Source organism: Macaca thibetana, chromosome 7, assembly GCF_024542745.1.
Source record: "Macaca thibetana thibetana isolate TM-01 chromosome 7, ASM2454274v1, whole genome shotgun sequence".
In the NCBI taxonomy this organism is placed as follows: Eukaryota; Metazoa; Chordata; class Mammalia; order Primates; family Cercopithecidae; genus Macaca; species Macaca thibetana.
Window position 1 is genome coordinate 134,832,578 of NC_065584.1, and position 15,605 is coordinate 134,848,182.

The window sequence follows — 15,605 nt, forward strand, 5'->3', positions numbered from 1 at the left end:
AAAAGAATTCAGTCTTCTTTTAGTCTCTAATAACTACTAAAACTATGTTCCAATATTAAACAGTAGTGAAGGGGTTAAACATTTTAGGCTGTTTAATATCTTAATATATAATCTCACCTTAGAAAGAAATCTACTTAAAATTTGCTGTGGTGTGGTCAAGACTGTAGAACAAAACTGAGTGTCTTCTGTTAGTATATTAGGACCTCTTGTTGACTTTTGCCCCAATTTCAATGTTAATACATTTCAGAGTCACTGCTAGTTGGATTGAAGCACACCTCCCAGATGATTCTAAAGACACATGGAAGAAGAGGGGGAATGTGGAGTATGTGGTACTTCTTGACTGGTTTAGTTCTGCCAAAGATTTACAGATTGGAACAGTTCTCCGGAGTCTGAAAGATGCACTTTTCAAGGTTTGCAAGTTTCATTGTTAGTTTATTGTAATTGCAGGGCACCTCTGGTTGTTAGAAAGGCATGTTAACTAGTTGTTTATCTTTAATACTGAAATATTGATCTTTTTTTTTTTTTTTTTTTTTTTTTTTTTTTTGAGACTGAGTCTCACTTTGTTGCCCAAGTGGTAGTACAGTGGCGTGATCTCAGCTCACTGCAATCCTCTGCCTCCCGGGTTCAGGTGATTCTCATGCCTCAGCCTCCTGAGTAGCTGGGACTACAGGTGTGAGCCACCACACCCGGCTAATTTTTGTATTTTTAGTAGAGAGGGGGTTTCACCATGTTGGCCAGGCTGGTCTCAAACTCCTGACCTCAGGTGATCCACTTGCCTTGGCCTCCCAGAGTGCTAGGATTACAGGCTTGAGCAGCCGCTTTGATTGTAGAATTTTTTATAAATTCAGGTTTAAAAGATTTGTTTTGGCTGGGCGTGGTAAAATTAAAACTTAGGTGGGAAAAGATCTTATAAGATTACGAGGCAGGGCCAGGTGTGGTGGCTCACGCCTGTAATCCCAGCACTTTGGGAAGCTGAGGCAGGCCGATCACCTGAGGTTAGGAGTTCGAGACCAGCTTGACCAACGTAGAGAAACCTCGTCTCTACTAAAAACAAAAAATTAGTCGGGCATGGTGGTATGCGCCTGTAATCCCAGCTACTCAGGAGGCTGAGGTAGGAGAATCTCTTGAACCCGGGAGGCGGAGGTTGTGGTGAGCTAAGATCACACCATTGCACTCTAGCCTGGGCAACAAGAGCAAAACTCTGTCTCACACACACACAAAAAAAGATTACAAGGCAGAAGACAGGCAGAAATATTTACAACACACATGGCAGTGGTTTAAAATACCTGAAATCCAAAGACCTTTTACAAATAAGAAAAATACTTAAGGTAAAATAGTAAAATAAGTTGTGCACACAGATAGCCATGAACAGAAAGTGAAATGCAAGTGGACTTAACCATAAAAATGAGCAACTTTACTAGTATCAGATAAATGCATATTAAAGCGAGTGCCATTTTCACTGATCAAGTTAACAAAGGTTTAAAAAATAATACGGTTGTCCCTCAGTATCTGTGGGGGATTGGTGCTAGAACCCCCCACAAATACCAAAATCCATGGATAGTCAAGTTTCTTACTTACATAAAATGGTATAGTATTTGCATATAAACTACACATATTCTCTCATATACTTTAAATCCTCTGTAGATTCCTTATAATAACTAATAAAAAGTGCTCTGTAAATAGTTGTTACACCATATTTGTTGGAGAATAGTGACAAGAAAAAAGTCTGTATATGCTCAGTACAGACATAACTATCATAGGCCTAACTATATATTTTTTAAATTTATTTATGTTTTAATTTTAATTTTAATTTTTAGAGACAAACTTTTTCTCAGTCACCTAGACTTGAGTGCCATGGCACAATCATAGCTCACTGCAGCCTTGAACTCCTGGCTCAAGTGATCCCACTGCCTCAGCCTCCTGAGTAGCTAGGACTACAGGTGCACACCATGCCTGGCTAATTTTTTAAAATTTTCTAGTAGGGACAAGGTATTGCTATGTTGCCCAGGCTTGTCTCAAAGTCCTGGCTTCAAACATTCCTCCCACCTTGACCACCCAAAGTGTTGGGATTACAGGCATGTGCCACTGTGTTGGGCATCTAAGTATATTTTTTATTTTATTTATTTTATTTTATTTATTTATTTATTTATTTTTTGAGATGGAGTCTCACTCTGTCACCCAGGCTGGAGTGCAGTGGTGCGATCTTGGCTCACTGCAACCTCCGCCTCCCAGGTTCAAGCGATTCTCCTGCCTCAGCCTTTCCAAATAGCTGGGATTACAGGTGCCCACCACCACACCTGGCTAATTTTTGTAGTTTTAGTGGAGACAGGGTTTCACCATGTTGGCGAGACTGGTCTCAAACTCCTTAGCTCAAGTGATCTGCCCACATTGGCCTCCCAAAGTGCTGGGATTACAGCCGTGAGCCACCGTGCACGGCCCATCTAAGTGTATTTTAAGTCTGGTTGGTTGAATCTTACGGATACAAGTTACTGTACTCAGTTCAACTTGTTAAATTATTTTTTTCTGTAATTTTTATTTTTTGAATTCTAAAATTTCTTTTTACCTATTGTTTTTTGAAGACATATCTTACTCTGTTGCCCAGGCCGAAGTGCAGTGGTGCCATCCCAGCTCACTGTAGCCTTGACATCCTGGGCTCAGGCAGTCCTCCCACCTCAGCCTCCTGAGTAGCTGAGGTGTGCGTCACCATCCTAGCTAATTTCATTTTATTTTATTTTTGTAGAGATGATATTTCACTATGTTGCCCAGGCTGGTCTTGAAACTCCTATACTCAAACAATCTTCTTGCCTCAGCCTCCCAAAGTGCTGGTATTACAGGTGTGAGCCACCACACCCAGTTAATTTGTTAAATTATTTTTTTTTTTGAGATGGAGTCTTGCTCTGTCGCCCAGGCTGGAGTGCAGTGGCCAGATCTCAGCTCACTGCAAGCTCCGCCTCCCGGGTTCAGGCCATTCTCCTGCCTCAGCCTCCCGAGTAGCTGGGACTACAGGCACCCACCACCGTGCCCGGCTAATTTTTTTGTATTTTTTAGTAGAGACGGGGTTTCACCCTGTTAGCCAGATGGTCTCATCTCCTGACCTCGTGATCCGCCCATCTCGGCCTCCCAAAGTGCTGGGATTACAGGCTTGAGCCACCGCGCCCGGCCAATTTGTTAAATTATTAACAATGATAGCACTGAATGCTGGTGAGCATGTGGTGAGAAGAAAACTCGTTCTGCTGGTAGGAGGGTCAGTTGATTGCCCTTCAGAAAGGCAGTCTTAAAAGCCTTAGAACAATTCATGCTATGTCATAGGGAACCCAGAAATATACCTAAGTATGGGACAATTATATGAAACTGCCAGGATTCAACTGGCATTGACCTACAAATGGCAGTTCGGCAATTTCATAAAGTTCAAACTAAGATATGTAAATGATTAGTGTATGATAAAGGTGACGTAAATCATTGAGGAAAAGATGGATTGAAATGAATGGTTTGGGGACAACTGCCCAGCCAGTAAATAAAAGAGAATGGATCCCTACCTTATTTCTTAGACCAAGCTACATCTCAAATGAATAAAAGATATAAATGTATAGATTGAAACAGCAAACTATTAGGAGAAAGCATTGGTATTTTTTATTACCTTGATATCAAACCAAGATGTCGTAAAGGAAAATGAAGACTGTTTATGGCTGGTCACAGTGGCTCACACCTGTAATCCCAGCACTTTGGGAGGCCGAGGCAGGTGGATCACTTGAGGTCAGGAGCTGGAGACCAGCCTGGCCAACATGACGAAACCCCATCTCTACTAAAAGTACAAAAATTTGCCGGGCATGGTGGTGGGCACCTGTGATCGCAGCTACTGAGGAGGCTGAGGCAGGAGAATTGCTTGAACCCGGTGGGCGGAGGTTGCAGTGAGCCAAGATCACGCCACTTCACTCCAGCCTGGGCAAAAGAAAGAAACTCCATCTCAAAAAGAAAAGACATTTAACTGTGTTTAAAAAACAAACAAAAAAAACATAAAGTAAAAATCAGGAAAAATGTTGGCAATATATATGACAAAGACCTTTTTTCCCTAATATTCAGAGTACATTCACTATTTACTAAAAAAATTGCAAATAACTATAGAAAAGGGGACAAAGGATGCAATTATTAAATAATTAAGTCATAGAACAATATAAATGCATAGTAAATAAATGAAAAAATGTCCAACTTTGCTAATAAAGAAAAGCTCATTAAAACAAGATACCATTTTATGTTCATCAGTTTTGTAAAAATTATGAAGATGTATAATGGGCATTCTCATATCCTGTTGGTTAAGTGTATAAATTGGTATAGCCTTTCTGAAGGGCAACTGGGCATTATATTAAACCAGCAATTCTACTCCTAGGTAATTATCCTTAAGAAATTTTAAAATATAAATATATATATAATTTTTTTTTTTCTCCTCAGGCCGAAATCTCACTCTTATCCCCTAGGCTGGAGTGCAGTGGTGCGATCTCAGCTCACTGCAACCTCCACCTCTTGGGTTCAAGCAATTCTCTTGCCTCAGCCTCCCAAGTAGCAGGGATTATAGGTGCCTGCCACCACGCCCAGCTAATTTTTGTATTTTTAGTAGAGACAGGTTTTCACCGTGTTGGTCAGGCTGGTCTCAAACTCCTGACCTCAGGTGATCCTCCCGCCTCGGCCTTCCAAAGTGCTGGGATTACAGGCATGAGCCACCGTGCCCAGCCAATATATTTATATATTTTTTTAAGTGACCATTTCTAAGATTAGCCATCTGTTGAAAACCTTAAAATGTTCATGTACCTTAGCTTAAGCAACTCCCTTTCTGGGAATTTTCCTTAAGGAGGTGACTAGGTATGTGCATGTATCAGGATCTTTTGTGTTTATTTCAGCATGCTTATAATTAAGTGGGGAAAAAAAACCCAAATGATTGACTCAGTTTTGGGGTGTGTGTGTAAAGTAGAATAGGCCATGCGCAGTGGCTCACACCTATAAATCCCAGCACTTTGGGAGACTGAGCCAGGTTGATCACTTAAGCCCAGGAGTTTGAGACCAGCCTGGGCAACGTGCCGAAACCCCAGCTCATGAAAAGTACAAAAATAAGCTGGGCGTGGTGGCGCATGCCTGTAGTCCCAGCTACTGGGAAGGCTGAGGTGGGAGGATCAATTGAGCCCAGGAGGTCAAGGCTGCAGTGAGCCATGATTATGCCATTGCATTCCAACTTGGGTGGTAGAGCAAGACCTTGTCTCAATCAGTCAGTCAGTCAGTAGTCGAATATTACCTAGTCATTGCAAATGATGATATAGCTCTGTATTGATGAAGGATGTTCATAGAAAAGCAACATCATAAAGGTTTTATTGAAAATTCTCTATAAGAGTAAACTCCAGAATGTAAAGTGTATTGGGGTGGTGATGTTATGGGTCATTTTTGTTTTATATTTAGTAATTTATTTTCTAATTTTTCTTCTAAGATCATTGATTATTTGTATGGTTTTTAAAACCTCACCTATATAACTGTTTTATTTAATGTTGAATTTTGAATTCAGTTCTCATTTTGTCATTATTTAGAAGATAAATCTTGTCGTTAAGGGAACAACTTCAAAATTTAGATTTGTTGTGTTTTTAGCTGTTGATAGATTGCTGCCATATTAAAAATACGATTTCCTTATTTATAGTGGGAAAGTAAAACTATCCTGCGCAATGAGCCTTTGGTTTTAGAGGGAGGCTATGAAAACTGGCTCCTTTGTTATCCCCAGTATACAACAAATGCTAAGGTCACTCCACCCCCACGACGCCAGAATGAAGAGGTGTCTATCTCATGTATGTATGTGAAAATTTTTGTTTAAAATTGCTTTGGTAAAATATACTTTAAAATTGTTTTCACAGTAACATTCTTGGTTGTGTGTGCATTTGTCCTATTAGAGAGCAGTTTGTTTTCAGGCATACAAATATAAGCCTGGAAGTTCACATTTTCTTTAAGACTGTTGTAATTGTTTTTTCACTTAGTTTACTTTTAATTATTACATTAACATGCATGAGAAATGTAAGTACTGTGTATGGGCTTTGCTATTCTAAAAAACATTTTTATTTTTGGAATTTTAGTGGATTTTACTTATCCCTCATTGGAAGAATCAGTTCCTTCTAAACCTGCTGCCCAGATACCACCTCCATCTATAGAAGTAGATGAAAATATAGAATTGATAAGTGATCAAAATGAGAGAATGGGACCACTGAATATATCAACTCCAGCTGAACCAGTTGCTGCTTCTAAATCTGATGTTTCACCCATAATTCAGCCAGTGCCTAGTATAAAGAATATTCCACAGGTATGTTCTTGATTTTAACTTTATTCTCGCTTTTGTTTTAATATTAAATATATAGTATAGTACACCCAGCCTGGGTGACAGCAAGACTCTGTCTCAAAAAAAAAAAAAAATACAGTATAGAAATGAAGTTTAATACATAACCTTTAACATCTTAGAAAAAAGTATCAATGAGAAGAATCTGTATGTTTTAATAAATTTTTTGTTTAAAAATTTTTCATCATAATTCAGTGTTATTGCCATGCCTGTATTAGAGTAGATAATTCAAGGGATTTCCAAAGCCAGTTGGCAATCCATTTGCTACAAACAATGCCAGTAAAAGATTGCATTACCACAGTGAATTAGAATAGCCCTTTTGGGACTTTTTGTATTATAATTTGACCCATAGTGTTTTCATAAATAGCTTGGCTTACATATGGTAGGTATGTGATGTCAGTATTTTGGTTTTAAAACAATAGTTTAGTTCCATTTCCTTAGAATTTGACATGCAAATAACAGGCATGTTTAACAATAATTATTTAAAAGTTTTTAAATAATCAAGACGTTACAAATAAAAAAATTTTAGTCTTTATTTCCTTCATTTGGCTTTATTTAAAGAAAGGTTAACTAATGTTCCCCCTCCATGCATTTCCCAATAACATTTTTAGCATTCATTTTTGATTTTTTCCCCAGATATATTTAAAACAGTATTTCACATTTAAAGTGGATGACATTTGATTTGTGGAGCAGGTATTGAATAGAAAATCTGGTAATTTTTTGTTATAAACTGAAGTGGTTCATTTCTTCATTTTTTTTTTTTTTTTTTTGAGACAGAGTCTCGCTTAGTCGCCCAGGCTGGAGTGCAATGGCGCGATCTCGGCTCACTGCAAGCTCCGCCTCCCGGGTTCACGCCATTCTCCTGCCTCAGCCTCCCGAGTAGCTGGGACTACAGGCGCTCGCCGCCTCGCCCGGCTAATTTTTTTTGCATTTTTAGTAGAGACGGGGTTTCACCGTGTTAGCCAGGATGGTCTCGATCTCCTGACCTCGTGATCCGCCCGCCTCGGCCTCCCAAAGTGCTGGGATTACAGGCGTGAGCCACCGCGCCCGGCCCATTTCTTCATTTTTTTAAGGCATTTTAGTATTGCAGAATAAATTGCAGACTAAATAGATGTGATTAAACAACTTTTCTTAAAGGGTAAATTTAGGAAAGTCTGAAAAGAACTTATGTTATTGCATTTCCTTTCAACTTAATCTGTTTAAACCCTAATCCTTTTGTGTCCCAACATAACTTTATAAGATACGTATAATTTTTTAGACACATTTTGAAGATCTGTATAAAAAACAGCATGGGTGCTATGGGTCACGTCTGTAATCCCAACACTTCGGGAGGCAGAGGCGAGTGGGTCACCTGAGGTCAGGAGTTCCAGACCAGCCTGGTCAACATGGCATGAAACCCCATCTCTTCTAAAAATACAAAAATTAGCCAGGCGTGGTGGTGCGTGCCTGCTGTCCCAGCTACTCAGGAGGCTGAGGCAGGACAATCACATGAACCCAGGAAGCAGAGGTTGTAGTGAGCCGATATCGGACCACTGCACTCTAGCCTGGGTGAGAGTGAGACTCTGTCTCAAAAAAAAAATAAGACAGCATGAAAGTTTGTAAATACAAGAGATGGATTCTTCTGATGTTTAGAAGGAGAGATCTGTATAAAATCAGCCACGACATAAGGCAAAATATCGTAATTGCTCTACAAGTCACTGGCGCACAGAGCAAGGAGAATATTCTAGCTGAGAAGATCAAGGACGTCTTCATGGAGGAGACAGTATTTTATCTGGGCTTTAAGAGTAGAATTTGAGGATGGACGAAACACGTAGACAATTGTATGACCAAAGGGATAGGGCATGCTCTGGGGCCATTGAACAGTTTTGGCATATGTGGGCGCTAGTCTTTGTTGGAGAGAGGAAATTATGATAGTAGGTAAGATTAGAAGGATGGACAAGAGTCATCAAGAGAGACTTGGATCAAATTTTAATTTTGTCCTGTAGGCACAAAGAACCACTAAAGAATTTTAAGCTTGAGAGTAACATGATCATAACTATACTTGTAAGATTAGGGAAAAATAGATCAAGCCACCAAAATGTAAATGGAAACATTTATTTTTGTTTCTGTTCCACCTCTTATTGTTAACCTCATCCCCATAGTGGTTCTTCCTACTTTATTCTCAAATACATGCAGAAAAAGAGACAAAGGATTTTTTTTTAAGAGGCAGAAAGAGAAGTGAACAGGAAAAAAATTATTTTTTGTACGCTAACTTCTTTGTTTTTCTTTTTTTTTTTTAAAACAGTGTCTCATTCTCTCACCCAGGCTGGAGTGCAGTAGCACGATCACAGCTCACTGCAGCTGGACTTCCTGGGTTCAAGCAATCCTCCCACCTCAGCCTCCTGAGTAGCTGGGATTATAGACACATGCCACTACGCCCGGCTAATTTTTGTATTTGTTGTAAAGATGGGGTTTTGCCATGTTGGCCAGGATGGTCTCGAACTCCTGACCTCAAGTGATCTACCCAGCTCGGGCTCTCAAAGTGCTGGTATTACAGGCGTGAGTCACTGTGCCCAGCAACTTCTTTGTTTTCTAGTAGAAAAACATAAATTCGTTGTGTAAGAACACTATATAGATTGTTATTGGCAGATGTTCTTAAAAGTTTTTATTTTTGTTTCATTACACAGTATTCTCAAGAAATGATGGTAGGGTCACTTCTCTAGTGTTAATATTCTGTTAAATTGAGGTAATAAACGTTTAACTCATTAAATCAGGAACTTAGGTAATTTATTACGCAACTTGAAGGAAACCAGTTAGTATTTTACCTCCTGTAAAAGTTGTTAGGGAAGATTGCATTTGTTCCCTCAGTAACATAGTTATTAACTGTGCCAGGCACAGTCTCTATCCTTTTAGAGCTTATATTCTAGGAGGGAAGAAAATTTTAAACAAGTAATTATAGTTACTTCATCAGAATTCCAATAGAGGGAGAGTGTAAGCCAAGACCTAATGTGGGCATTATCTAGATGAACAGCTGATAGACCTAAATTGGGAAGGAGCATGGCATCTTTGAATAATTTTTTTTTAAGGCAAGTATAGCCAGTATACACAACCATATGACTGGAGAGGTAGGCAGATGTAAGATCACACAGGGCCTTACAGGCTATGGTAAAGATTTTAGGTGTACTGAGGGCATAGTGGGTAGCAAATCAAATTTGTTTTAAAGTGAGTACTCTGGCTATAATGTGGAGAAACAGATTGGGGAGCGGGGACAAGAGACGAGATGGGCAACTAGTTGAAAACTATAGGCCGGGCGCGGTGGCTCAAGCCTGTAATCCCAGCACTTTGGGAGGCCGAAACGGGTGGATCATGAGGTCAGGAGATCAAGACCATCCTGGCTAACAAGGTGAAACCCCGTCTCTACTAAAAAAATACAAAAAACTAGCCGGGCGAGGTGGTGGGCGCCTGTAGTCCCAGCTACTTGGGAGGCTGAGGCAGGAGAATGGCGTGAACCTGGGAGGCAGAGCTTGCAGTGAGCTGAGATCTGGCCACTGCACTCCAGCCTAGGCCACAGAGCGAGACTCCGTCTCAAAAAAAAAAAAAAAACTATGCTGTAGTCCTGGTGAGAGAGGAGGTTGGCATGGTCTTGGCCTGTGGTAGAAGAGATGGAGGGACAGATATAGGAGGAAAATTATCAGCGTGTAGAAGGATATGGGAAGAACATATCATGGGACTCAGGTTTTTGATTTGTGCAACTATTGGGAGAGTGGTTACATCCATGAGATTAGGACCATGTTCGCGGGGGTGGGGGAATTCGTGAATCCATTTTGGCTATATGAGGTTTGAGATATATGCAGTGACACTCAAATGGAAATATTGGGTAGGCATTTGGATACCTGGAAGTGGAACTTAAGTCTAGGTATGCCCAGGTCTAGGTTTTATGTTTTTAAATAAAGACATTTTTAACTCTTTTGTATACAAAACACTCAGGAAGAATTGAAAGTTGATCAAGAGGATGTAAGTTCCAGTGATGTTTGGATATCTCCCATTCAAGTTCTGTTTTATGAGAAATCTTGATACTGAGTAATTAACAAGTAGATGGCCTGATAGATGTTGTCTCCACAAAGTGACACTTCTTTTTATCACAACTTGATCTCAAGAACTGAGGTTATTTCCTGATTTTTGACAAAAATGTTTTGCTCTTTGTTGCTCTAGATTGATCGTACTAAAAAACCAGCAGTCAAATTGCCTGAAGAGCATAGAACAAAATCTGAAAGTACAAACCATGAGCAACAATCTCCTCAGAATGGAAAAGTTATTCCTGATCGTTCCACCAAGCCAGTAGTTTTCTCTCCAACTCTCATGTTAACAGATGAAGAAAAGGCTCGTATTCATGCAGAAACTGCTCTTCTAATGGAGAAAAACAAACAAGAAAAAGAACTTCGGGAAAGGCAGCAAGAGGAACAGAAAGAGAAACTGAGGAGGGAAGAACAAGAACAAAAAACCAAAAAGAAACAAGAAGCTGAAGAAAATGAAATTACAGAGAAGCAACAAAAAGCAAAAGAAGAAATGGAGAAGAAAGAAAGTGAACAGGCCAAGAAAGAAGATAAAGAAACCTCAGCAAAGAGGGGCAAAGAAATAACAGGAGTAAAAAGACAAAGTAAAAGTGAACATGAAACTTCTGATGCCAAGAAATCTGTAGAAGACAGGGGGAAAAGGTGTCCAACCCCAGAAGTACAGAAAAAGTCAACAGGAGATGTGCCCCATACATCTGTGACAGGGGATTCGGGTTCAAGCAAGGTAAGCAGAAACAGTACATATTGCCAACAAAGTGAAAAGGGCAGCATTTCAAATAGTCTTTTCAGGGGTGATAGAAAGTACTGATCTATCCACATTTGCTCACCTATTCTCCTTTGAGGCCAATGCCGTACATTTATGAAACGATTGGTTGGGAATGAAATTGCTTTTTGTATTTTACATCTATAAAATGCAATATATTTCTTTTCTTTTTTTCTTTTTTTTGAGACGGAGTCTCGCTCTGTCACCCAGGCTGGAGTACAGTGGCACAATCTCAGCTCACTGCAAGCTCCGCCTCCCGGGTTCACGCCATTTTCCTGCCTCAGCCTCCGGAGTAGCTGGGACTACAGGCGCATGCCAGCATGCCTGGCTAATTTTTCGTATTTTTAGTAGAGACGGGGTTTCACCATGTTAGCCAGGATGGTCTCGATCTCCTGACCTCGTGATCCACCTGCCTCGGCCTCCCAAAGTGCTGGGATTAGAGGCGTGAGCCACCATGCCCGGCGATATTTCAAATAATTGAGATAAATAGTTACATTCTTCATTTTTATGTTTGATATATGATCATGGAAAGACTAGAGTGAAATATAATCTCCTCAGTATGGGGGAACTAGATGCCAATATTTGTATGATAAAATTTATATCTGTTTAGAATATATCCAAAATCAGTGACATCTAAATGGCCCAACATTTATCTTTGCATATAATGATTTTTTGGTCACATCAGTGTCATTTTTTTTCTTGCTTTATCTATTCAAATAATATTGGCAAATAACCCAATTAATTTTGCCCTTGGCTACACACCCAAAATTGATAGCCGTAATTTTAGGGGACATTTTTTGTTATTCTTTTTCAGTCTCTAATAATGCCATGCTTTTCTTTTTCTCTTCATTATGTCATTAACAATGCCTTTTCCTTTTGAACACCAAGTATGTATTTATAATACCAAGAACAGTTACAATCCTTTTTACATATATGTAAATGGAAAAAACATTTTTAGCAGTGCGAAAATGACTTCTAATGGAAGGCAGGATACCATCTTTACAGAATGTTAACTTCTATACTTCTCAAACACCATTCAGGCATGTTACCAAAATTAATTCATAGTCAAGCCGCTCTTATCCAGGGAACACTTATCTGGTAACCTCTGCTATTAAAAAAGATAGCTTCCATGCAAAAACCTTCTAAACACCCCAAATTAGGGATATGAAGCCCATGTACTAAAACGCTCTAACTTTATTCACAGGAGGAGCAAAACATGTGAGCTCCAAGATACAATTTAAGTATTATTCATTGGGTAGCTAGTATATGCCAGGTATTTTCACTGCATTATCTTATTTACTCCTAATGATAATCCTATAAGGTATTTAATTTACAAGTGAAACTGAAGTTTAGAGGTTAAATATTTGCTTAAGATCATCACATAGACAGTGAGATTCCAAAGCCACTTCCTTTCCATCTTGCTATGCTAGAGGCATGCAGTCTTTAGAACTTAAATCATTCGTATTTGTGGAGTCATTTAGTATATAGGTGCCAAATATTCCTACACATCTAAGATTGCATTCCTTGTGTGCTCCTTTTAAAAGTAGGAGAAATATGTAATTTATTCTAGAATAAATTTTGTTAAAATTATCACTAATTTTAAAGTTTTTAGTAGAGTTATTTTAAAATAAGATATAAAACTAAAATGAGTTTTTAAAAAGAATCTATGGGTTGGGCGTGTTGGCCCACGCCTATAATCCCAGCACTTTGGGAGGCCTAGACCAGTGGATCACAAGGTCAGGAGATCAAGATGATCCTGGCTAACACGGTAAAACCCTGTCTCTACTAAAAATACAAAAAATTAGCCAGGTGTGGTGACGTGCGCTGTAGTCCCAGCTACTTGGGAGGCTGAGGCAGGAGAATTGCTTGAACCCATGAGGCAGAGGTTGCAGTGAGCTGAGATCGTGCCACTGCACTCCAACCTGGGTGACAGAGCGAGACTCGGCCTCAAAAAAAAAAAAAAAAAAAAAAAAAAAAGAATGTATGGTGTTATAAGAAGATATGAATACAGATTTTTGCATTTTTGACTATTGGTCTGTATCTTAATTTCTCCATTCTCTTGAATACTTTAAATTTTTTGAAGCACAACTCCTTTCAAGGTAACCAAAATCATAATAATATTTAAGTAAAAGATAATGTTCAGCTGGGCGCGGTGGCTCACGCCTGTAATCCCAGCACTTTGGGAGGCCGAGGCAGGTGGATCACGAGGTCAGGAGATCAAGACCATCCTGGCTAACACGGTGAAACCCCGTCTCTACTAAAAATACAAAAAATTAGCCGGTTCTGGTGGCGGGCGCCTGTAGTCCCAGCTAGTCGGAAGGCTGAGGCAGGAGACTGGCGTGAACCCAGGAGGTGGAGCTTGCAGTGAGCCAAGATCGTGCCACTGCACTCCAGCCTGGGCGACAGAGCGAGACTCCATCTCAAAAAAAAAAAAAAAGATAATGTTCAAATTAGGTCTTGGGGAATATACATTAATGATCAGCATTTTATACTTGGCCATGTAATGTGAACCAGTGCTTCACAATCCACTTTGATTTTCATCTTTTTTTTTTTCACTGATTCATCAGAGTTCTTTAGTTTTTTAAGTATTTTGACTGTGACAGTAAAATATAATAAAATTTTCAGAGGCCTTGTTTTCCCCTTTTACATTTTCAGTCTCATAGATTCGGTTGTGTTAACTAGTAGCTTTATGTTGGAAGGAAAGTTAAAGTTTTCTTTCACTTCTGTAATTTTAATAATTTTACAGCCATTTAAGATTAAAGGACAACCAGAAAGTGGAATTCTAAGGACAGGAACTTTTAGAGAGGATACAGACGATACCGAAAGAAATAAAGTAAGTAGTTCATTGCAGGAAAACACTGGAAAAAAACCAAACGTGGATTGTAACTATGTGATTATCGTACCACACTGTCATCTTTTATCATGAGATATACAGTGTAAGGGGATCGTTGCCATCTTTGGTAGCTGGTGTTTTGCTTGTTTTTACACGATCACTCCATTTATATGCTAAAGGAAATAGAGTTTGTCTTCCTGTTTAAAGTTTGACAGCATATTCTATTTATTTTATGAAAGTAAAAAATGTTTAGCCCTTACCATATGATCCAGCAATTCTACTTCAGGGTATATACCCAAAAGAATTGCAAACAAGAAGTATTTGTACACCCATGTTCTTAGAGTATTATTCATAATAGCTGAAAAATGGAAGCAACCCAGATGTCCATCAGCAGGTGAATGCATAAACAAATGGGATATGTACATATAACGGAATATTATTCAGCCTTAAAAAGGAAGGAAATTCTGACACGCTACAGCATGGATGAATCTTGAGGTCATTTGCTAAGTGAAATAAGCCCAGTTGCAGGATAAATACTGAGTGATTCCATTTCTGTGAGGTTTGTAAAGTAGGCAAATTTATAGAGACAGAAAGTAGAATGGTGGTTGTCAGAGCCAGAGAAAGAGGAAATGGGGAGTTATTGTTCAGTAGGTACAGAGTTTCAGTTTTACAAGATGAAAAGAGTTCTAGAGATTGTTGGCACAGCAATATACTTAATGTCACTAACCAGTGCACCTTAAAATGGTTAAGATGGTAAATGTTATGTTATGTGTATTTCATCACAATTTTTAAAACACATAGGCTTTGTATAAGACATCTTTGCTGGGCACGGTGGCTCACACTCGTAATCTTAGCACTATGGGAGGCTGAGGCAGGCAGATCACAAGGTCAGGAGATTGAGACCATCTTGGCTAACAGGGTGAAACCCCATCTCTACTAAAAATACAAAAAAAAAAGTAACCAGGCTTGGTGGCGGGTGCCTGTATTCCCAGCTACTTGGGAGGCTGAGGCAGGAGAATGGATGAACCAGGGAGGTGGAGCTTGCAGTGAGCCAAGATCGTGCCACTGCACCCCAGCCTGGGCGACAGAGCGAGACTCCGTCTAAAAAAAAAAAAAAGAAGAAGACATCTTTGACTTTGTTTTTCCTTCAGATCTTGAGATACAATTTGCATATACCATAAAATTCACCCGTTTTTAACATGCAGTTCAGTGATTTTTTTTTTTTTTTTTTTTTAGTAATTTAGTGTTGTGAAACCATTAATACAATCCAATTTTAGAAGATTGCCATCACACCAAAGAGACCCTATGCCCAATTTAGTCTACCCTAAAGCCCAGGCAACCCTGAGTCTACTCTCTGTCTCCATAGATCTGTCTGCTCTGGGATATATATACAGTCTTCCCTTGGTATCTGTAGATGACTGGTTCCATGACCTCCCTCTCATACCAAAATCTGAGGATGCTCGAGTCCCCTACATAAAGTGGTGTAGTGTGTGCATATCATCTATACACATCCTCCTATATACTTTAAATCATCTCTACATTACATACCTAACACGGTGTAAATGCTATGAAAATAGATGTTATACTGTATTTTTTAGG

General features: G+C 39.3%; 1 protein-coding gene across 4 annotated transcripts in view; it reads left to right on the forward strand.

Annotated features, from left to right (window-relative positions):
* Positions 1 to 15,605, forward strand: part of USP8 (ubiquitin specific peptidase 8) — a 79,103-nt gene that overhangs the window by 48,375 nt on the left and 15,123 nt on the right. For 3 of the 4 annotated variants that reach the window (XM_050797138.1, XM_050797141.1, XM_050797139.1), the window contains exons 8-12: positions 248 to 410; positions 5,675 to 5,819; positions 6,102 to 6,325; positions 10,550 to 11,134; positions 13,920 to 14,006. In XM_050797138.1, coding sequence (XP_050653095.1) covers positions 248 to 410; positions 5,675 to 5,819; positions 6,102 to 6,325; positions 10,550 to 11,134; positions 13,920 to 14,006 — 1,204 coding nt within the window. The remainder of the gene's footprint in view (positions 1 to 247; positions 411 to 5,674; positions 5,820 to 6,101; positions 6,326 to 10,549; positions 11,135 to 13,919; positions 14,007 to 15,605) is intronic. The other variant, XM_050797140.1, reaches the window with a different exon arrangement.